Source organism: Protomyctophum parallelum (assembly GCF_964188405.1).
Source record: "Protomyctophum parallelum genome assembly, chromosome: 19".
NCBI classification, from domain to species: Eukaryota; Metazoa; Chordata; class Actinopteri; order Myctophiformes; family Myctophidae; genus Protomyctophum; species Protomyctophum parallelum.
Window position 1 is genome coordinate 36,191,711 of NC_139717.1, and position 24,162 is coordinate 36,215,872.

At 45.2% G+C, this 24,162-nt stretch overlaps 1 protein-coding gene across 1 annotated transcript in view; it reads right to left on the reverse strand.

Annotated features, from left to right (window-relative positions):
• The window catches only part of syne1a (spectrin repeat containing, nuclear envelope 1a), a gene marked incomplete at its 5' end in the record, with an annotated part of 181,085 nt that overhangs the window by 29,182 nt on the left and 127,741 nt on the right, over positions 1-24,162 (reverse strand). The window contains 34 exons of the mRNA XM_083790017.1: positions 134-328; positions 1,052-1,286; positions 1,552-1,646; positions 1,804-1,951; positions 2,339-2,493; positions 3,333-3,479; positions 3,793-3,975; positions 5,250-5,454; positions 5,899-6,032; positions 6,532-6,702; positions 6,877-7,032; positions 7,131-7,286; positions 7,533-7,709; positions 7,879-8,028; positions 8,227-8,409; positions 8,663-8,795; positions 8,935-9,131; positions 9,655-9,786; positions 10,012-10,185; positions 10,398-10,598; positions 10,857-10,976; positions 11,163-11,264; positions 11,591-11,806; positions 12,150-12,323; positions 12,590-12,718; positions 12,853-13,003; positions 13,333-13,433; positions 13,675-13,806; positions 15,005-15,202; positions 19,112-19,285; positions 19,405-19,611; positions 20,147-20,308; positions 20,938-21,051; positions 22,408-22,545. Of these exons, the coding sequence (XP_083646143.1) occupies positions 134-328; positions 1,052-1,286; positions 1,552-1,646; positions 1,804-1,951; positions 2,339-2,493; positions 3,333-3,479; positions 3,793-3,975; positions 5,250-5,454; positions 5,899-6,032; positions 6,532-6,702; positions 6,877-7,032; positions 7,131-7,286; positions 7,533-7,709; positions 7,879-8,028; positions 8,227-8,409; positions 8,663-8,795; positions 8,935-9,131; positions 9,655-9,786; positions 10,012-10,185; positions 10,398-10,598; positions 10,857-10,976; positions 11,163-11,264; positions 11,591-11,806; positions 12,150-12,323; positions 12,590-12,718; positions 12,853-13,003; positions 13,333-13,433; positions 13,675-13,806; positions 15,005-15,202; positions 19,112-19,285; positions 19,405-19,611; positions 20,147-20,308; positions 20,938-21,051; positions 22,408-22,545 (5,445 nt within the window). The remainder of the gene's footprint in view (positions 1-133; positions 329-1,051; positions 1,287-1,551; positions 1,647-1,803; positions 1,952-2,338; positions 2,494-3,332; positions 3,480-3,792; positions 3,976-5,249; positions 5,455-5,898; positions 6,033-6,531; positions 6,703-6,876; positions 7,033-7,130; positions 7,287-7,532; positions 7,710-7,878; positions 8,029-8,226; positions 8,410-8,662; positions 8,796-8,934; positions 9,132-9,654; positions 9,787-10,011; positions 10,186-10,397; positions 10,599-10,856; positions 10,977-11,162; positions 11,265-11,590; positions 11,807-12,149; positions 12,324-12,589; positions 12,719-12,852; positions 13,004-13,332; positions 13,434-13,674; positions 13,807-15,004; positions 15,203-19,111; positions 19,286-19,404; positions 19,612-20,146; positions 20,309-20,937; positions 21,052-22,407; positions 22,546-24,162) is intronic.

A 24,162-nucleotide genomic window follows, 5' to 3' on the forward strand; every position in this document is an offset into this window, starting at 1 on the left:
AGCAGACAATGTGTTAATAGTTCCCCAACTATGTACAAAGTGGATGAATATAATACCATCTATCAAGGATGATTTTATATTTGTATGTACGTATGTTCCAATGATTACTTGTTTTAGCTTGTTTTAAGCTGACCTTAAGCAGGCCGTGTAGCTCCCTCCTCTGCTGGTCCAGGCGGTGGTGTGCATGTCTCCACCTCTCTTGCATGTCCATCAGCTCGGTCTGCAGCGCAGACTCCGCCCTGGAGTCGGCCGTCAACAGCAGGCTCCGGCCGGCCTCCACCGCCAGGATGTAGCCTCCCTGTTGCCTCTGGAGCACACGCTCCCTCAGCTGCATGAGAAGAGACAGGGAGTTGGGGCACAGCAGGGGAAAGCGCTCACCTAAGGGAGTCTAGGGTTGGGGAGGGGATGAGGGTTTGTGCAGCAGGGGAGTGGATTAGGATTTTAGAATATTGCTACGGTAATTTCAATGGCGGCTAAGTAGGGGTTGACATTTACTCGAGAGGAGCGTTCTTTGCGGCAGGAGTTTAGGGATTGTGATACGTATAATGTTAATGGGTTTAATGTCTCGTACAAATGACCGTAAGTAACCGTTGTAAGCCAATAAATCGGATTAGTAATGCAGCCGATTCCTGCTGAATGAAAATAGCACAGTGGTGCCCAACCGCACAACCCTGGAAAAACTATTATCAGCGAGAGAGTTTGTTTGAGATAAACGTGTGGGAGTATCACATCATGCAGAGAGAGAGAGAGAGAGAGAGCCTTCACAAAGCTGCTCTGTGGAGATGTCTTCACCCATTCTGACCGGGCACCCATTTTGGTGTCAGCATCATGTTATGCTTTAGCTATTGAAAAATAGCAGATCTACAAGCTCATATCGCGCCACCGAGTGGCGCGATATGAGCTTGTAGGTCTGCTATTTTTGAAAAATCTAAAAAAACGACTGACATTTTTAGAATCTGATCTCAGGTCAGAATGGGTTCATCAGACCAGTGTGTGTCCAGTGGAAACCTCGTATGAATCTGATCTCAGGTCAGAATGGGTTAATCTGTACCTGGATCTGATCCAACATGGTCCTGGCCTGCTGCAGAGCCACCGGCTCCCCCGGCTGATGTACGTCCGGGTCACGCGTCACCTCCTGCAGCCACCGCCGCAGCTTGTCCGCCATCTCCTTGTACCTCTGCCACATGCGGACCAGGCTGTCGATGATGCCCCTGCGCTGCTGAGACCTCCTCACCACGCACTGCCACTGGTTACTCAGCAAGGCCAGCTTCAGGCTGAAGTCGTCTCTGAAGCCATGAGAAATATGGCAGTATAAAGTCAGGTTCGGGGATTCATTCATGTGTCTGTCGTTATACTGTATATACCGACAACTGAGAAGGAGTTGTAGACGCTGAAACATCAGCAACGAATCAGATTCAGAAGGCATTCACACTCTCAATGTCTCAATATATTGTTAAACACACACACACACACTCACACACACACACACACACAGAGCTGTCATTGAGACACATTCTTCTACTGCGAGACCAGCAGTGTAAGCGGTCATACCTGTCATCCACTTGTCCCTGGTCCAGCATGTGGTGTCCATCGCTGATGATGGAGTACAGAATCTGCTGCCTGCTGAACATCTCTGCCTGGAACAACTGCACACACACAGATTCATGAATGCCAAATCGAACAAATACACATACGTACATGCAAATAAGTATTATGTATACCACGCACGCACGTACGCACGCACGCGCACACTCACACTCACACGCACACGCACGTACACACACACACAGGCCCGTACTGCACCTCATGGTCTCTCTGTTGGTCCAGAAGACTGTGATAGTTGCCAGAGATCTCGGCAGCCAGCTTCTGCTCCGTCTGGGACAGGAAGTCCATCCAGGCCTCGCACTTCTGCAGGAAGCTCTGCTGCTGCAGCAGCACCGCCTGCAGCTTACTGGAGATATGCAGCGATACGGAGATAACGCACAGGAACATAACACAATATGAGGGTTAAACAAGCTCCCCGCTATCTGGTCAGACATTTCCTGACATTGTTAATTGAGCTCAGATTACCTATAGTAGTGCATGTGGTCCTCCACTGATAGAACATGCTGTATAAAAGCTTCTATAACAAAGTTATGAAATAAGTCTTTAACTGACGGATCATAATCCCACCAAAACTCACTTCAATCACCCATTTATTAAGTAGGCCTATATTTTCGGTGGTAAGGTTGTGCTCTTGACATGTGACTTTCGTTATTTGAAATGCAACCTAATTCTAGTCACGTACTCATTCAGTATGGTGCCACAGCACTCAGCAGAGTATGAGGAGCTCATGTACCTGAACCTCTCTGTGAGGTGAGCAGAATGCTTGGCCCAGGACCTGTTGAGACCCTGCAGGCTCTTGATGTCTCTGTCGCTGAGAGGCAGTCTGTACGCCAGCTCATTGAGACGCTCCAAGTCCGGGGACAGGCTGCTCAGCTTCAACAGGTGAACCTGACAACACCGTGTCACACAAAATGGATTAGTACATTATAAAACAAGAATGACGCAGAGATAACTGCCAGGTGCGTTCAGACTTCAGAGTATGGGTTTTTATCCCGTTCAGACTATGGGTTTTATGGGTAAGTGTCCCATTGGCTTAGAGGCAGCCAATCATGAAGAATCGGCCACTGCGGTCTTTACGGTCGTTAGTAGAGGTACTAGGAAATGTAGTCCAGGCGCTTTTCAAGCACCTGGCCTAAAGACAACTCCTACATCGGATTTGCACACACACCTCAAGCTCTCGCCGAAAATCGTTTTTAGAGGCTAAATGAGCATTAACCACATGAATAGCATCCCTATTTTGGGCATTTCATAATAGGCAAACATTCGGCGAAAATAGGCAAACAAAATAACAGATCTACAATGGCACAACGCAGTGTGAGCTTGTAGATCGGCTATCTTCTACAACGAGAGTTGGTAGTGGAAAAAAGGATAGACTCCCTGGGGAACCGCAGTCACGTCACGCGTTCTTTCATTTACAATTTACAATTTAGGCATTTAGCAGACGCTCTTAATCCAGAGCGATTTACATTAAGCAAGAACAAAAAGCATGGGAATACATCACAAAAAAGCATTTATCATGAAACATGCGTAAGCTAAGAAAGTAACAGTGGAATATCTATATTATGAGACTATACATTTGAGTTTGGGACGTGTGGAGCGTTGTCCCGGCGTTTTTAGTGAGGGTACTTCCAGCTTCCCTGCGTTGGGAATTGAATTAAGCGTTGATGAAAAGTCAAACGCACAGAGAGAACTGTGGGACAAGGGTCAAGACAGCAACGTTAATGTACCTTGAGTTTCTCCATGCGGTTCTGAACATTGATGAGCTCTGGTGAGCTGACAGAGTCAGACTCCTTCAACGCCTCCTCTGCCTCCCCTGCACAACGACTCAGTTTATCCAGCTGCTCTGTGAAACCCCCACAGTCCTGAGCTCCAGACTAGACAAAACAAAGGGACAATGATTGAATATAAGACACTGAAACATATCTTAATCTTTGTTATTTGAGATGTTGGAATTAGAGCCCAAACAATGGAAATGTTTTGGGTCTGATGCTGATCCCAATTTTGGAGAATCCCAGACTAACAATGTTTTGACCGATATGTTGTCAGAGATTTGTCAAATGAAATCGCTGATTGCCTCATCTTGGAACGGAGCGAGTTTGTGCATCTGTGCGTGTGAATGTTGGTGTGTGAAAGCCCCTGTACAGTATGTACAGTATGTACCTGTACAGTATGTCATCCCATGCCTACCTGCAGTACTTCCCGTTGCCTGTGCAGAGCGTGCTCCAGCGCTGCCAGGCGATGTGTGAGTGACAGGTGGTCTGACTGGAGGGCGGCCATAGAGGAGGCGTCGACCTGGCTCTTCAGATGTTCTCCCAGCGCCTGTAACTGCTGCAGGGACTGCTGCCCCGATGCCTGGCCTTCAAGACACTCCTGCAATCAGAAGATTATAAAATAGGTTTACAATGGAAAACTATTGTTCAAATACAGCCTTATGTATGTCACCTTACTGTATGAATTTGTCCGATAGTTCCATGCAGAATAACCAAGGGAAATCCATCAATCAATTTAGAAAACTGGATATGATCTTATAGTAGAAAAGTGGATAGGGTAAGATTGAGCAAAAATATATAGGATAATAGAAAAGGGGACTAGATAATATAGTAGAAAAAAACTGAAAAACTGTCAGACACACCATTAGTCAGACACACTACCCAAACCATAACCTAGCCCTAACCTCACAGGAAGCCACGTGCGACTTTTAACCCGCAGCATGGATTCGTTTTAACCAGCATGGATTCATGGGTGATTTTTAACCTGCAGTATGGGTGATTTTTAACCCGCAGCACAGGTTTGTCTGACTAATGACTGTAGGACTGTTGGTACAGTATGTCTAACCAATGTATGCACCCCTAGTGTATATACTGTATAGGATAGGAGAGGATAGGATAGGATAGGATAGGGGCATGAAGAACATGCAACACATGGAATAGAACTCGGGATGTTACGATTACATGGACTGCACTATCCGGCCATCTACTGGCGCACACTACCTTAATTTATCTTCACGCTTCATGCAAAGGTATAGATACAGAGTTTAATAGTACAAAATGCCATGCAAGCATATTACAGACAGTAAGGAATCAAATACATGAGGACACGCAGTACAAGACTACAAGTGTGTATAGTCCCTAGTGTCTATAGGCTGCCCTCATTGTCCACTGCAAGCCCGGCTTCATCCTGCATGTGGTATAAACTGGGCCCTGAAGTTCCCTTTTATGAGTCTCATTCTGAAAAGCCCTTTGTTACGTTCAGCTTGATTTGCATTCAAGCAGCCCAAGCTGACAGCATGCAATTTGCAGAGGGGATAAAGGCTTTGTAAGAATCCTTAAAATGGGTTGACAAGCTGTTTCCGAGCATATTCAGATGTCCTTAGAGACCACATGAGAGAGAGAGGCGCTGCATTTTTCAAGAAATTCCATGGTTTTTTTAACTGATCCTACTGTACAATAGACTAACTGTAGATTTGGTAACTAAAGAGTTGAAATAACATTAGCAAGTGCATAGGGAAGAAAACACTGTTGTAGTACTAAACAACTCTATGACTTAGCCAAACTAAATGCCATAAGAGATAATAATTCATGTCCAGTTTGGTGATTTTACAGTTCAACTCAACTGCTCCGTGTTGCCTGCAGCTGTATACTCACGTCGCAGTCCTGTATCCAGGCGTGGCTTTCCTCTTCCGTGATGTCCCTGTTGGTGGCGCTCTTGAGCAGGCGGTCGGCCCTCTCGTCCTGCCTCAGCACTGCCGTCACACAGTGTCCGTGCAGCGCTCTGTAGCGCTGCCACAGCCCCAGCACCGTCTTACTGCTCCTTAGCTGCTCTGAGATCTGCTCCAGAAGCTCATTCCACCTGAGGCAGCGGTGGGAACAGTACACAAATGTTTCACTTAAGTAAAAGTATCAATACTGCAATATAGAAATACTCAAGTTACAAGTGAAAGTCTGGAATTCAAAATTTACTTGAGTAAATGTACAAAAGTACCAAAATTAAAAGTACTCATTGTGCAGAATGTCTCATTTCAAAGTTTCAAATGTATAAAAAATATTTTGAAAATAGCAGAGGTGACACAAGTAAAAGTAAAAGTACTGGCAATTGGTAATACTAAGTACATTTACCGGTACCTCAAAATTGTACTTAAGTAAAGTATAGTACTTAAGTAAATGTGGACAAATTGGTTAGAAAACTGTTCTGTGATTGTGTAACATGAAAAATTATTTAAAAAAAAGAAGAAAAACTAAAAACATTTACAACTAACACAAACAGATGTCATGTTTGTCTTCTTGTTGTGTCTACCTGACGTTGACATCCTGGAGTGCGCTGTTGAGTGTTTCTGCCACTGAAGGATGGCACTCGCTGAGCAGCTGGTGTGTAACGGAGCCAAACTTCTTCAGACTGCTCTCCTGTTTATCCATCTCTTCCTGCAGGTTCTAATACACAGCAAGTAGGTTAGCCGTTATACCATTATACAGTTATAACACCTTTCTATGTTGGCATCTTCTTGACAAGACAGACGATTAATTACATCCGGAAGTATTTGGTCTAGTTTAGTCATGTTTATTTCGAATATGCCAATAAATTCTTTGTATTTTCGAAATCACAAAGAAAAACAATTACAATAAATATCTGATTAAAATAAAGAAAAAAGACAAAGGAAGACATCTACTGTAACTTGTAAGCATATCCAAAAAGGAGTGAGATGAAGTGAAACGTATAAACTCCCACCCTTCTATAATTAATTAATTACTCGCTGACTTCTGTGCTTCAAATTATATTACATTTATAAAAACTATTCTGTCAAATTGTGCATAGCATTTATCAGACTGACTACCAGCAAGTCAGAGAAGAAAATGATGCAGCTACAAACAACGAGTGAAAGGATTTCCCCATACTGTACGCAGAAAGGAGAGTGACTCTTGTGCTCCTCACCTCCAGGCTCTCCACCTGCTGCTGGACAGCCTCCAGGGAGCCGTTGAGGAGGTGCAGTCGGGACACAGAGTACCTCCCCTCCATCAGGTAACCGTTGATTTCCTCGGCCGCTCGCCGGTACAAGGTCCACTGTTCCAACACCGACCGCAGACTCACCTTCATCTGACTGATCTGAAGTGGAGGAAAGACAAAGGGTGTAACGTACATAACTATAAGTAATATAAAATGTGCTATTATTATTATTTATGATTATATCGTAGTAGTATACTAGTATCGTCATTAGTTGCAATGAGATCAGCAGCATCAATGACAGATGTACTGTAAAATGATGAGTTGCATGATCACCATGTGATTCAGGTTGGCCCAGGCCTGGTTCAGTCCTTTGAGCGTCTGTCTGACCACAGAGCAGGCCTCTCCTTTCTTGTTCTGGATGAGCGCACTTCCACGTTCCTCAGCTTTCTCGAGATCCTTCTCCTTCTCCTTCACCAGCTCCTCTAACTCCTGTGGACAGTCAGTAGAAGTTACATCAGAGAAACAGTTACAGTACGTAGGTGTGTGCCACACATCAGTGGTGACGCTGTGTCTCTGCTCTACTGTACCTGACAGTCTTTGAGTGCATTCTGCACAGAGGCCACATCCTCTATCCTGTGTCTCTTCTTCAGTTTCTCTTCCTGCAGGCTGAGCCAGGCTTTCAGGGCCTGGACTCCGTTCTCATGCTCCAACCAACCTTCTAGTAGTCCTTCTAAAAGTCGAATCTACAAAAAACACAAAACAAAACCACAAAGATTCACCACACATTACGCACACAAATCCTGAATTACTCAGAAACCTTAAAAACTTTTCCAAAATCTGTAATTCAACCAGATCACAAGGCGGAGTTAAGATACACTTCTAAATCCCCCCCATGTAAAAATGTGTTGGTCACCCATGCATAAAAGACAGATCACAGAAAAACACAAAGCATTTCTCCAAGATGATGGACGCTAACTCAAGAATATTACCTTTTCAGTGATGAGTCCTTGCAGTATCTGCCACCGCCTGTTCATCGCTCCCAGCCTCTCGGCGAAGTCAGTCTTGTCACTACGTTTACCCTCCACATCCTGACTGCTGATCTGTAGCACCGACTGGTTGACAAAGTCCACAGTCAACTGCTTACACGTTAGGTCGATACGGAAGCCCTGGGGAAACGTAGACAATTTGATGTCAGTCAGATGAGGGACTGAAAACTAAATATTGAGGTACTGAGGTCACTTGGGTTTTTAAAGCTTGGCCAGAAAGTAGATGAAAGTCCTGGAAGCTACTGTACACAGTGTGTTGCTTAGGGAGAATAGATTCAATTGTACATACCTTATACTTCTGTAGGAAGTCTTGGACCGCCTCGGAGCCTACTGCTCCCATGATCCTGTTCTGGTCTTCTTCTATGATGTTCTCCATGAGAGAGATCCAGCTCATGAGCTCCGTGATGGCATGAAGTGATGCCAGCTTCTCCATTTGCAACTGAGAGAGGAGAGGAGAAGGAGAGTCAGCATGAGAACAGTCAAATATTCACCATAAACTATGGGATGGTAACGCTTCCCCTAAACGTGGTTGACAAATTACCATTAGCATTTCAATTTCATTTCATTCTGTCTGCAAATAATACACTCCCCCATCCAAATAAAAAGCCAACTCTTGAGTTAGGCGCTGTTCCCAGACCTGGTGTAGTTTCTCCTGCACCACAGGGATGCGAGTGAGCAGCTCGGCCCACTGTGTGTCCACCTGGGCCAGGGCTGACCTCAGACCAGCCGTATCCACTCTTTTGAGCCGCATAAGCTGGTTGCCTGTGCTAAGAACAGAGGAGCGCAGGGAAGACTTGGCGTCCACCTCCTTGGAAAACTCCTGTCAGAGAAAGCACAGGAAAACACATGTATGTTGAGATATTTCAGTGTTTCGTGACACTTCAGCAAAGTGAGATGCTTATATCTGATTTACACTGAAACAAAGTGTGTGATGTCATTATTCTAGTCGAGGGACACGTTGCATGACTTTGAAGATGCCACAATAAAATAATTTAATTGATGTATTCAAAATCTAATCTGATGTTAGATGACACAGGGAATATATATTCTGCACATGCTAGCTGATAACTGACCAGGAAGGCGTAGAGGTGGTCTCTGACAGTCTCCAGTTCCTGGGGTACCGTTACAGACTGGGTAGTCCAGAACTCAAGCCGGTCCAGAGCTGACCGTAACCACTGGCTTAGCTCTGCTGACTCCCTCTGGTACCTGCGGTTGAGACCAGAACAACGATTACTCTTGACAGTCTTGACAGCCAGAAAAGTACTGTGACCGACAGGCAGATATACTGTACGAGTGTCACTGACTGGCAATCAGACAGAGGTTACATAAAGCCCATGCGACTGACCTGGTCCAGTGTTTGAGGGTGGAGTCCAGGCGGTGCAGCTCCTTGTTGACCTTGGTGGTGGACGACAGCCAGTGCTCTCCCAGCTGGGTCAGCTGGTTCTCCAGGTCTGAGCAGCACACCGACAGTAGCAGCCTCTTCCCTTCCTCCAGCACCTGGTACAGCTGGGGCTGATGCTCCGTCAGGCTGGCCTTCAGACGCTGGGGAGATGGAAGGCAGGAATGAGTGATGAGTGAATTTAATTCATATTTTCTAATATATTCTGACTCTCAAGGCCTATGGGCCCCTTTGTGAAAAACAATTACATTTTCAAACATGATGTATAAAGCAGTTAAGGAAGAATCGGTGCTGAGGTGCTTTAAAAGAAATATAAATGTTACTTTGTGTAATAAAGAAAGAAAGAAAGAAAGTTACTTAGTTTAAGAACTTGTTTACAGCCAGGCCCTGCTCATAGAACATTTCATGGTAGAGGTTCAATGCCTTGTTCAAGGGCACTTCAGCGGTGGTAATTTTAACGTGCCGGTCCGGGGATACGAACTAGCAACCTTCCGATATCAAGACCGCTCCGCAAACCGTTCGGCCACCGCTGCCCCTATACACTGCATCGGCTTACTTATTTGGACTTAACTGTACACGTATACCATGATGCATTCATGAATTAATGTGTTCATGAGCACACATGTGATTACATCCGATTACAGTACGTGTGCATGTGTATAGTACCTGGTAGAGGTGCATCCTGTCATTGAGTCGCTCCTCCGTCTCCTCCACCAGGCCTACAGTAGGGATGCTGCACTCCACAGCCTCCAACTGCCTACACAAAGCCTGGTAGTCCTCCATCAGCCTGCTCCACGACTGGAAGCCATGAGGGAAGGGGAATGACTGGGTTAGTCCTTGAATAACTGGACACTGCATCAGTGTGATGCTTTATCTATAATCCAGCAAGCAACAACCAACTCCGTCAACTATTAGCTACATTTATGTGTACGGTAATTATAATTTGTCTGCCCTTTGGGGTTATGAATTCAAGATTTACACACGTTTGTGCCCGTTGTCCATCTTTTAAACACTCCCACCTACCTCCAGAATGCCCTCCAGCTCTACTCCTCTCCTGTGGGCCTGTTTGAGGATGTTGTGGGCCAACACCATGGTCTCCTCCAGTGCCTGGCTCTCTCTCTGCACCACCAGCCCAGACACCTTTCTGTAGAACGTCTGCGTTAGGATCATATGGCACTCCAGACCCTGGAAGAACTCCTAGGAAAGAGGACGAGGAGGAGTTAGTGTGGAGAATTGAGTGACCATGCAGTTCCTGTACTGCTAAACGATTATCTCTCGATGGAGAGATGTAATTGCATAGTAGGGAAACCATCACCAACCACTGACATATATGTGCTAGTTATACCTGATTAGAACACCTCAAATCCTACGATTTCTATCAAATATTTTATATTAATTCCCCCACTTACTTTGTGCTTGTCCAGCAACAACTGGACTTCAATGACAGAAGCCACGGTCATCTTCTGGTCAGCGGCCATCTTGTCCTGGGCGGTGTCCACCAAGTCAGTGAGGTCATGAAGGGCAGCTTCGTACTGCGCCTTCAGAGTCAGGCTGTGGTTCAAACTGCTACGTCTGGAACCCACCATCAACACCAGCTCCTCGTATGCATCCTACACGTGCGTGCACACACAGTTTAAATGGTTAATACACGTTACAATCCGTGTGTTAGCTCTGGACTGGAACAGTATCACAAATGAAAAAGGTGGTATGGTGCATTACACTTGGTTCTTTTTATCAAAAAACATTTTAGTTAATGAGTATGTTTTCCAGGTTTCCAGTAGCATTGTCAAAACAATACAAATGTTTAGTGAAATATTATATATATAATGACATATTTCAGATATATCATGGCATTGCACTTTAATTACCTGTAGTTTGAGGAGTTCCTGGTTGGAGACCTGGTCAGACTTTAAACCCTCAGATCTCGTCTTTAGCTCAGTCACTCTCTGTTCAAACTCCCTCAGACTGTCCTCCACCTCTGACAATGTCTACAAATGAAAGAAACATTAAGTGAAAAGGTTTGCTCTGAATTCACTGGCACTTTGCTATATATCTTAATATATATTGTGAATACTGTATTGCTATTCATAAAACGGGTAGCTCAAATCACATCACACAATCTGATATACAGTAGGTTGTATTGATGATAGCCATGGTATAACGGTATATCTTACTTCTATCTGCTTGGCGGCAGGTCTGTCCACTGTTCCAGCCATCCTCTGTAGCAGCAGGTGTTTACTATCACTCAGAGCTGTGAACAGCATCCTCAACTCATTCTAGGAGAAGGACAACAGAAGGTTTATAAACACATTCATATGAAGAGGCGTTTACAGATGGCTTCAAAGAACTCCAGTGAACATTCTATCTCAGTGGTATAAATGGAACGTTTGGTTCAGAGTTGCAGAACTTTAGGGGGTCTTTTGGAACCCGTCCCACCTGGACCCCACTTTGAAAACCACAGTTCTTATCGCATTTCCTGCATACTGTATCGAAGAAAAAAAATCCCTGAGCACCACACATGCACACACGCACGCACACGCACACGCACCTACACACCCACACACACACAGTCACACACACACACACTCACACACACACACACCTGGAGGGTAGAGTGCTCTTGCAGCCGGTCCCTCATGTTGTCACAGTGCTGGTCCAGGGTGGAGTCCAGCAGACCGAGGCGCTCCTGCAGGCCGTCTAGGGTGTCCTCCATCAGGCCTTGCTCCTCTCCCCCACACAGCCGGCCCACGCTGCCGCCCAGCAGCTCTCTGCACTGACTCACCTCCCCGCTCACCTCCTTCAGCTCTTTACTCAGGCCCTGAGTACAGGAGAGGTGGCGTTGTTTGGGTTTAGGGCACAATCCTAGTACACTCCATCTCCTTTACTAAGATGTGTGTGTACAGTACGTGCGACTATATTATCCCATTTTGGGCGGAAACCCCTTTTGGTGTTTTAAACATTATGTTGTAATTTAGCTATTGAAAAATAGCAGATCTTGTAGGTCTGCTATTTTTGAAAAATCGAAGAACGACTGACATAGAAACATAGCTTCTTCAGAAAACTGTCAGGATGTATAAGACATTTTTTAAATCTGATCTCAGGTCAAAATGGGTTATACACTTCTGTGTGATGAACCAACATTGTCCAGTACAGTCTCTCACCTCAAGGTGATAAAGCTGTGTCTCTGTGTCCTCAGACAGCAGAATGGGACCAGAGAGAAGCTGGTTCTCAGCACCGTCCAGCCAAGAGGAGGCAGAGGACACGGCAGCGTACAGGTCCTCCTGCATCGCCACCACCTCCAGTGATCCCACTGCCTTGAAGTCTCCGCCGCCCGTCTGTGAGGACAAGCAACAGTACCAGTTGTACTGGTTATTTCATTATGTCCTGTCTGTGAGGACAAGCAACAGTACCAGTTGTACTGGTTATTTCATTATGTTCTTCAGAGCTCATCCTTTTTTGCTCATCAATCCGATCAATATGCTATCAGATGCCAAAGCTACATTTGAAAATCATTACATATAATGACAAATACTGGGGGGGAAAAGGTTATATTCAGAAAAAGGTTGTGGAGGGATCGGAGGGAGTTTGTGGTGTACAGTACCTCTTGAGCTATTCTCTCTAGAGTCTGGGTGCACCCCTCAAACAGGACCCTGGGAGAGTGGGGATCCTGGCTCGCTGACTCGCCCCTCAGAACCATGCCTGGACTGGATAAACGAGACCTATGGAGCACCTGTATACACATTTGACAACATAAACACGAGACCGTCAAACAGTGTATACGATTACAATCAGCTATTTTCATTATTTTGAAACATTTTCGACAGTGAGTTGAGGGTTAGAGACTGTGCTGCATGTCATCTGTACCGGGCTGAGCTGGTCTTGCTCCAGGGAGTTGAGGGACAGCTGCAACTTGGTGCTCTGGTCTTTATTAAGGTTCTCCCACCTCTGTCTCAGCTGGTCCAGAGGGGACATGCTGTCCACCTCCAGCAACACTCCTCCTGGGACTGATATCTCACTGTGGAAACACATGTATGACATGAGGACAGTGAGGAAAGAACATAATGTGCTATCACACTGGGAACAACTATCATGCCCCCTGGAGGGGTTCTCCCTTTAAATTTCACCATAATATAATACTTATAATAATGACATCTTGCAAAGATTATTTAAAACAAAACCTGATCATCACACTAATAACTTAAGTGATAGCAGGAGGGATAAAGGGAGAAAGGGCCTCATTACAAATTGGGATTTAACAGAAAGGAAAATGAAAGGAAAATAAACATGCACCACACATACAAAATTGCATTTTTGTCAAGAAGTGAGAAAGACAAACTGCAGTACCTGTCTCCATTAGGTGTGGTCTGTTGGCTAAGTAACTCCTCTCCAACACTGGCTACAGACTGTAACAACCTCCTCTGTTCCGCCACCTGCTCCTCTAGCTCCTATAGAGAAATAGAAAGATCAACATTAGATACTCCAACAAAGGCTAGGACTTGCTATTTGAAATAGATGCAGTTATCTTTCATTTCATCTGAGAGCGCAGGCCATCAAAAGGAAACTAATTGTTTATTACAACAGTTCTGGTTCAAGGTTCAAAGTTGTGTTTTATCTTGTGTACAGGTACATAAGAGTAAAACATGTTTTCTGTGGGGTCTAACATATAAAAAGACCACTGCCTCTCACCCTCTGTCGAAGCAGGTTGTCATGGTGCTGCTGTGTGCGTGTGGAGCGAGCCTGAGACAGCCAGTCCTGGACGTTGGGACTCTGGGACAGGGACGAGTCCGGCTCACTGTCCTCCTGCTCCTGTAACGATCCCTGGATGAAGATGGATGGAGAGACATCACGGGTGGCAGAAATGTGTGATGACAGATTTAGAGTAGGGTAATATGCCATTTGATATCATCAAGCCAATTGCCATTTATACAATTCCAGCCAAGATACCTTCTCTAGGGACAATATTGTTTTTGTGGACCTAAAACATATATGTATAATTTATAATATTTGTAACATCTGATCATGTGGTACTGTAACACCCCTGATGAAACACAAAAAACACTTGTTTGTATGTTTCATTCAAATCATTACTACAGTAACTAGAAAATGCTGTGTCATCAGAAACAACACCTGTTCCAATGTGTTTAGTGTCAGGGGACGAGGTAGCATCCTTTTGTCTGTGTCTGAGGCCCATTGTGAAAAATACAGGCCCCTGTTGTTCTGTGGTCAGTGGATGGAAAACAGGGGACCTTTATGAAGGAGGCCGTCATGACCTTTGGCATTTCCACAATACTACCATTGATGAAGATACAGCATAACAACATACTGCAATGCAGCACGACAGAACAGAACTGCGTTAGACAGGGACAGAGGGAGAAAGGAACATGAGCTAAATGGAAGGGGGGGTGAAAATAGGTATGATGAACAGAAGAGAGGACAGAACAGGACTGGGGAAGAACATAGACCGGAGTGCCCTAGTCAAATAAAATCCAATAGGATTGCTCTAAAAGAAAATCAAATAGGATTAGTTCCAATTTCTAATAGGATTTATTTATAGCAATATTTCTTATGTGGTCAAAAGGTGAGAGCTCTATCTACTGAGCTACCCAGACCTATACTACACTACAGTATATCATAGGAATTGCATTCTATTCTATTTCCAATAGTTCCAATAGAATCCTATATAACTCTATTGGAACGTGGGATTTTCGCAATCCTATTAGAAATGTAGAAAATCCTATAGGATGTTTTGACTAGGGTGAAGGAGAGAGAGAGACTGACGATGATCCCCAATGGTTAGAGTGAGAGTTAGTGTCGACGTGTCCTTGAGCAAGACGCTGAACCCGTAATTGCTCCCGATGTGCAGGTTGGTGCCTTGCATGGTTTCCTCCGCCATCGGTGTGTGAACGGGTGAATGCAATGCACAATCTACTGTATGTATAAAGGCGCTAAATAAATGCACCATTTACCATTGATGGTCAATCCTGGGATGTACCAACATCCGTACAGTACATCTCACCTGTATGTCCACCTGTTTGTCCTGCAGCATGCGCTGCAGCTCCAGCAGGCTGTCTTTGAGGGACTGCAGCTTCATGGTGAGCTGCTCCGCCTCCCCCTTGGTGCCACTGCCAGCGCGGCCCTCCAACAGCAGGCTCTCGCTGTGAATGGAGAGCTCCGACAGCGACGCCACCTTCCGCTCGATCTCAAACAGCATGTTCTGAAACGGCAGGAAGAGGCGGGCGAGCTCAGGTACAGTCATCATCATCACTGTGTGTGTATGCTGCGTTGAAAGCTTAAAGTTGATCTGAATTTAGAAAGTCAACTGGCCCTGGAATCATTATCATACTGCCACACAGTGACCTGCCCATAGACAGGTCCACTCATAACTAAGCTAAAACCCTGCATGGGTGACTCGTTGAAAACAGCCTGGCATTGTTGGAATATCGACTCCAACGTCACCAAACTGTCGCTCCCTGTGTTTCAACAGTGTGACTCATTAAAGGAAGCTCTCCAGCAGAACTGGATCTGCTATCTCTGCTACAGTAACAGTACATGATGGGCGCTGACAGCCTGCTCACTAGAACAGTCCTTTCTTCTACTCAAAGAGCTCTTATTGGCTGCACGTATAAATGAATGACAGGCACTGTTCCGGTAGTTGGCAGGCATCTACCTCAGCATAATGCACCAGGCTTTCATTGACTTGTTTCCAGAATGTACCTCACACACGCACACGCTCTTTTACTACTACCACACTCAGTGTTTACCCCTCTTTTCTCTTTTACTCACTTTCCTTGATTTGCATATATTCTTTCCCCCCCCCTCTCTCCAAATCCTCATCAGTGCATTCAAACTGATTCTGTTGAGAAGCAACAAATCATTGCTTCCTATAACAAAAGCGACCCTCCTATTCCACGGGTGAAATGTGAGAACAATTGTGTGCAAGGTGGAAAAAGCGAGGATTAGGGATTTGCAGCTCCTCCTTAAAAGGGCATACAAGGCCCAGAAGGAGAGAAAAGTGGTCGTCACTCTCCCACCACAATGTAAAGTGTCTTCACTCCTCATACACCGCCTTCTCCTTCCATTCAATGCTATTCAGGCGGCTGGAGGGAGGGTGGAGGACTCATTTACTACCACACAGTAAAATCTCTCCTGCTCTATCTCTCTCTCTCTCTCTCTCTCTCTCTCTCTCTCTCTCTCTCTCTCTCTCTCTCTCTCCGCTTCTGAAGCGTTTATTACACAGACTTAGTAATGCTTTCTCACATTCCTCTGTGTGGACAAAGATGTGTGGACAAAAATGTGGGTGCATGTGGAATTCTCTCAAATAATCATTTAGATGGTAAAGACATGCTGGTGCGCTTCTCTTCCCAGTGCTTCAGTGCTCTCGGCACCCAACGTAATTGTGGCGCAGCGCCAATGGGCTCCTCAAGCAGACAATAGTTTTGGAGAGGAGCGCTGGTCATTTTTGATCCTCCCGATTGTGTCTCAGGTAATTTATGGCCTGGTGTTGAATCGTTACCACAACCATGAGAAGGCCATCTTTATGGTTGTTTCAGCTAAGCTGCTTGTGCGAACAACGCAGATGATAGGTTCAAATAGGTTCCAATGTTGCGGGCATCAATAAATGCTGTGTGAGAGTGATTATATCCAAAGCACAAATCCGCTCAAAAAATGCTTTCTGTGAACATGAACCATAAAGGAAAAACCTGAATAAATGTGTGGAGAAACGAATGCAGATGCCCCCAAACAAGTTTCCTGCATGATTTACAATTAAGCAATTGTAAATGTACAGTAGTTGACCTCGATTTTGGATTAGGAATAGGATAGCAAGAGAAAGATCTACTGTATGCAAGTAATGTAACTATGAAAGTCACAAAGACTACCTACAGTAACTAATGTTTCACTAGTGACTAATGTGACAGCTGAATTTAAATCTATGGAATGATCATATCAGTAAAAAAAAGGGTAAAACTTTATGCTTTGGGGGAATTTTCCTAGCATGATGCAAGTCCGCTTATATCCTAGAGGGAAGGGTCACTGCAAGTCAATACAAAGAGTAATCACCTTTATCCCGTGATGAAACGACGTCTTGATGGGTTGGTCTTATGTAACCAGACAATCAGAGATCTCTGATGTACTTTATATAAAAGATTAAGCCACATCACACGCAAAATGTGCTATTTTTTTTCCGTTATTATTGCCACGACAGTGATGCGGTTAGGAATGAGGCGCTTGAGACACATTAGTATGATTGAAGTGGCCTTGAGAGTAATACCGTGATTATTATACAACAGTTACCGTACCGACGAAACCATTTCCCTTCCTCCCGTCTCTATTGTCTGTCTTCTGTCCTTCATACTAAGTATATGCTCTTTGCTCCTTACAGTGGCTGTATACTGTACACAGTCCATTAATCTGTGTATTGTTATGCAGACAGCATCTCTTTACTGTACATGGTCTGGGCCTTTTAGACCTGAGCGCCGCAGTAGCCATATGTGAGCTCTAATCAGCTTACTGTCTCCCAGCTGCTACTGTATATACACACCCACCTAAAAGAGCTCTTCTGTCTGAGCCATAGATCTAACATCATTATAGGAAGACACATATATTACATGATAGGGGTTGCTAAGTTCAAGGTTTCTTTTTAACCAATTTAGGAATTCGTTTTCTGAAAAAAGCTAATATTACTTCAAAAATTACAAAAATGTTATGCTACTAATATACTGTACATAGCAACAAGAACGCTAAAAGGGCTTCCCATCCTGAATAGGTTTAAAATGGAGTAAGTGCGATTACTAACTACCTAAACTTAAACAAACTGCCCTTTGTATTATTCTCTCCTTTCCCAGGAGGCGCTGTGCCACATGTGATACAAATTACTTAGCCTCCCTTTTACAGACAAAAGTAAACTAAATCTATAACAATTAAACAAAACCTGGGCCGAGATCAATCACCACTTCCACTTCCCCAAAGATACCAGTCAAATCAATCAGTTTTAAGGTGAGAGCATCATGGTAACAGGGTAAGCAGACGATGGGGCTGGGCTTGCTGGAGGAATGTTGGGGACCCAGTAGGACACCCTAAAGCTGAGAAGAAGGGGAAGATAATCCCAATCCTAACACCCAATCCAAAACACAATGCTCAGTTTAACTCATTCATGGATAGAAGCTGAATGCTACTGGGTGGCGAGGGTCCTCTTGACTTTGATACTTTTTTGTTCATGTCTGGATGAAAGCCAACAAGCATATAAAGGATCTATTCATGGAGCAGACATCAACTGAGAGTAAAAGGCTTTGTTCGGACTGCAGGCAAAACCCATTTGTTTATCAAATTTGTCCACACTGTAAGTGATTAATTCAGATCCATTTAGTGTTTTCAGACAGTGCCTAGTCTCTCGAGACAGACCGTTGACTCAGAAGGCGCTGTTTGTCCTTTGTTTTGCCAATGGGTTCCCAGATTGGACATTGTCAAGCTATCTGCATTGTTGGCTGTGGTACAATGTAACAACATATGAGTGATGCTTAACTTATTCTCTGGTCGGAAATAGCAGATCTACAGTGAACGACACAGTTGTATGATGAAGCATAAATGACTGCGAGACATCTTTATGAATCAGATTTGAATTGCATTTCAAACCACCATACGTAGGAATGTGGTTCAAATCTGCAAAAATCTGTCTCAATGTGCTGTTCAGACTTTATAAATATTACATACCAATCTGATTCAAAAATCTGACTTGAGCAACCAGTTTGAACATAGCCAGAGAGTATGAGCTTGTCTGACATTGAAGAAACATGCAAAGAGAACAGCCAGGCACTATTTCTGGAACCCTGATACAAATCGAACACTACTGTATGCCACAGATTTTACATGCCACAATCATTTTGACATGTGACACACTGACAGAGGCTCTAGCATAACTGGATCTGCTATCTTTGCTACAGGATCGACTGATAGCAAAGGCATACTGTTACACTTTTGTCTACCGTGGAAACAATAACATCCAGTGGGTACAGCTTTGCCACAACAGTTTCCCCCTCAACAAACCAAACAAAATCTCAAACCCTTCGGCCCGCTGTAAGCGCCAGTCTCAGTTTGATGACATCACCAGTGACACCATCAGTCTCACCTGGCAGTCTATGAGTTGCTCTTCCATATCCATGTCATCGCTTTGGGGCTGGAGGGCGGCGCATAGCGTGGCACGAGCGCTCAGCAACCAATGGTCCAGTTCCTCGGCTTCACTGTGGTAACGCTGCAGCGCCTGTTCCTGACGCTGCTCCTCCAGCTGTTCGCTCAGTCTCTCCTAAACACCAGAACATGACAGACATGAGCTATTAGAGGGATAATATTGAATGGAGGCTGATAAAAGGGGTCATTCCACACAATATAATATGGAGTGTTCATTTAACTCCAGTCCAGTACCTCCAGTAGCTGGCGTTTCCCGGAGGCCTTCATGCGAATGGTGGCCATTCTCTCTCCCAGCACGGTGAGCGTGGACTGTAGAGCCAACTGGTCCCCAGGGTCTCCCTCGCTGTCGCTGTCTAGGCCGTCGCCCAGTAGCTCCTCTGAGAAACATATCTGGAGCTCAGTGATCTCGTCCTGCAGCATCAGGATCTCATCCATCAGAGCCTGGATTGCGGGAAAACGAGGAGATTGAAATATGTGGAAGACAGGAAGGGAAGATTTGTGGCATGAGGAAGGATGGGGCTTCGGAGACTAAACCAAAAAGTGACTGAAATTGCTCATCTCACTGTTGTCAAACGGGGACTGTACAACTGGGACTGCTAGTTGCAGTGAAGTTGGAATAGCAACAGCGAACAGCGCTGCAGCGTCTTGAAATGAAAACCCTTGAATTCATCATTCTCTGTGTTTTCACTGAGCACAGAGAGTCGAGGATATATCTTTGTCTTTACCGCATGGCTCAACTCCATTTCTGTTCTCTACTATTCAGCCTATTAGTCTATTGTTACTGCTTCCCTTGTCCTCATGTGAACTCGCCACACACACACACAGACACAGACACAGACACACACACACACACACATGCACACGCTCACACTCACACTCACTCTTCTTTTTCTCTCTCTCTCAAACACAAATACAGACAAATCCTCACTTCCCAAATACCTCCTGGCCTGCTGTCTGCCCTCCTCCCCTCTCTCACCTGGTGTGCAGCCATCTGGCTCTCGGGGCTCTTGTTGGGATCTAGACTCTCGTTCAGCGCTCCCTCGATGGACTCCATCTTGGTGGAGACGGACTGGAGGGACTCCTGGTAGTGCTGCTGTCGCTCCAGAGCTTCATACAGGCTCTTCTGCTTCTCACTGATCTGAGGTGGGAGTGCAGCAAGAGTGAGACAGACAGACAGACAGACAGTGTGAGAGAGTGCTGATGAAAGGGTAGGAAGTGGGAGTAAAATCCGATGTGCAGCAGTGTTAAAGGACCATACTGGTCTAGTCTAGACATTTTTTTTCAGCTAGACTTTCAAATGAATCTGTAAGTTGAAATACCTACCTCAAGCAATAATATTATTACTAACTTGCCTGGAAGTTGTAATAGTACTATACTGAAATTTATGGAAAATATCGTCATCCTCAAATAGCTACACTACAGCAACAAACCACGGTCTGATTTGGAGAATGGTTGGCAGTAATGTTAAGTACAGAGAGTTGCACAGTGCCATAAGCTGCACATGCCAGACCAACAGTATGATCCTTTCATTTAACGCTGAGAGTGGAAATGAACCCATAGGGGATCTCACAGCTGTTCTTATACAGTTATGTCCTTACTATATAAATTATATATATATTCCCATCCTGGTATGTTTTGTTGTTGAGGGACATTTCGGTTTCTGGTGCACTGGTGGAGTATTTCTATATAAAGTAAACACTGACTGCAGCGTAGCAGTTAGATATTCAGCTTCACTTCAGCAGGTTGATCTGTGCCCAGGTGACGTACCACATTCTTTAGTGTTTCCCAGGACCTCTGCAGGTCATCCAGGTTTGCAGCGCTGCTTTCCATAGACGGGTCATACAGCTCCTGGAGGGGCGCACGACTCAGGCTGGCTCGACCCTGCAATTATGTAAGATAAGAAGACAGCTGCTGAGAGTCTTGCTGTGTCTGTTTATCTGTTTGTCTGTATGAACGGATTGGATGTTTCTTTCATGATTATTGTGCAGAATACTGACTTACTGCCATTGAAAGCTATGATGTCATCATTTGCACATTGTGGTTTGTCTAAAGTGTTACAGAATTATCATGTGTCACAGTGTCTTCATGTTGTCCTATGTCACATGTTGCACCTTAAACAGAACCAATTCCTTCATGTCTGACATACTGGCACTTACAACACCCGCTTGTTTCTGAGTTCTGTGTGGAAGCAACTTTGGCTAGGGAGAGGGGTCTGTTTACAACTATCCACTGAATGGCCGTGTAATTGCTATAAAGTGTCCTGAAATCGTGTCATGTTCCCCCTAAATGTCCATATTTTTTACAAAACAAATGTACATCTTCAAATTAAGAGCAGTGAGAGGTACTGATAGCTACAGTATGTGCTGAGTTTGTCTTGATCCTCTGTGGGATGTTCCCACTAGCAGTCGGCTAAATGGGTCATTATTTTACCTGTCCTATCGCTCTCTCTCTCTCTCTCTCTCTCTCTTTCCCTCTGTCACCCTATCTCAATCTTTCATAATACTTTCCTTCTGTCTGTCTCCAACTCCTATTAACTTTGCGTCTAACCATACTGTGTTGGTCTTCTCTCTACAGTCTACATCAGCACCGAATCATTGACACATCACATGAGAAGAACAGGCATTTCACCATGAAATCATCATCATGACTCAGTTCCCTGCAGTGCTGTCCCCCTACTCACTTCTACTAATAATATCCATCTGTCAAGGCTGTCTAGGTCACAGACCAAAAGCAAAGAAAAAGCATTTTGCGCTAACTTGCCATGCTACCAGCATCGCACTGTTACCCACACAGCGAAAGATCAAGGGAGTAAAACAAATGAAGGTACAGCTGCACAGATGACCTGATAAGGCAGCAGGCAGATGCAACACAGAAACCGTCCAGCTGCTCATCCAACGTGGGTGTGGTAGAGGAGTGTTATAGCAGCAGTGGTTATGGGTGAGCTAGGTGGTGCTACGAGCAGACGGGTGGGGAGCAGATGGTGCTGGGTGTAGTAGTGTAGACTGCAGAGGCATCTGGATGTGGTGGTTTGTTCATAATGTTGCCGATCGAGGAATTTAAGTTGAATGCGTTAATTTAAGCTCATGCAGCCATCATACACAATCACTCTCAAGGACGTCGGCTGAATTTCTAAAAGGCAAACATGCAAATGCAAACTCTTTGGAGATGGTTTGTTGTGGTCGGCGGTTTAAAGATGGGAGGGTGCTGAGGTGTCGGAGGGTGGGTGAGTTGCAATACCTGGTTAAGAGTATCAGGGTTAGCCCCAGGAGAGGGGGAGCGACAGGCAGGGGGAGAGGAGACCTCACTGTTGGTGCCCTCCTCCCCTGACTCCTCCGTCACAGGGGAGAGCAGCGTGTGGCAGCGGCCCGCGGTCATCTGACCACATACAAACACATACACCACAAACGTACACCAAGAGAAGCAGGACGGGGGAAGTAAGAGGAGAAGAGAAGAGAAGAGAAGAGAAGAGAAGAGAAGAGAAGAGAAGAGAAGAGAAGAGAAGAGAAGAGAAGAGAAGAGAAGAGAAGAGAAGAGAAGAGAAGAGAAGAGAAGAGAAGAGAAGAGAAGAGAAGAGAAGAGACGACAGATAGAGAAAGAGGTATAATCATTAGTAAGGGGGCATAGCTTCAGGACGCTGCAGAGTCAGCACTTTTTCTGAGTAATTCAGAGAGTAATAAAATAACAGAGACCCAAAGGATCACATTACTGGCATAAACCACCACCAGGCTAGTGCAGTGAATAGCATTCAAGACAGCATCCTAATGTATTTCATTGATCTACACTAGCTAACGGAGAGTGCTGGAATCCATTGGGGAATTACAGGATGCATCAGAGGAAAGAAACGGTCAGTGGCAGAACGTTATAACACACACACACGCAAGCATGCCGTGTGTACAACAAGCGTCTTGCAACTGGAATAGTGCTGCCTCATCCAGCAGACAGCAACCAGTTTGGCATGACATCAAACAAAGCCAAACTACACACAGAAGGGAGTGTAAAGGCAGTCCAGGAAGATCAAGGGCCAAGCCAAAACACAGGTCAGAGACAACAACATAACACAGTTAAGACAGACCCAGACGGGGAGGATTGCAGTGCAGCAGCAGCTGAAGCAGCACCAGTTTACGGCATGCCTCGGTAGAGAGGCAGAACTGGAATGCAAGCCAACGTCGTCGTCTACCGGGCTGCTTTTTGGCGGTTGTAGTGGAACTTGGCGGACTGACTTATAGGACCTTGTTAACTTCGGTCTGGAAACTCTTTTTATTCCCGCGCTTCATGATGCAATGCAAGGCAACGGGGCTACGTGGGCAAACCAGTGTGTGTGTGGGAATCTTAATAGCTCTGCGCAGGCAGTGAAATCAGACCCAAACCAAACAGACACCGGCGTTGCAGTTATGTGGCTAAGAGAATGGGACAATGCTAACTATGCGCAACGATCATGAGTCAAGGATGGCAGCAGTCTGGAGCCAATTCATACCCAAACAAACTATTCATGTGTAACACGCACGCACGCACACACACACACACACACACACACACACACACACACACACACACACACACACACACACACACACACACACACACACACACACACACACACACACACACACACACACACACACACACACACACACACACACACACACACACACACACACACACACACCACAAACGGCATCAACAAGAGCATAGAAGACAACAGCAAATTACATCAAAGTTAGAGGAGAGAGAGTGATAGAGCGAGAGAGAAAGAGGTAGGGAGAGAGAGAGAGAGCGAGAGAGAGTATGATGAGAGACATCTGTGGAAACTCTTGAGAACCGGAAGATGATCAAGCAAAGGATGACAGGGGCAGCCGGCAGACAGATTCAGGTTGATATGAAACAAACACAGTGTGGCACACAGCACACCGACATAGGAAACACTGTCAGCAGCCATCAGTGCAGAGCCACACAGCAAAGAGGCAGCCGGCAGGGAACGGTAATGTAAGACAG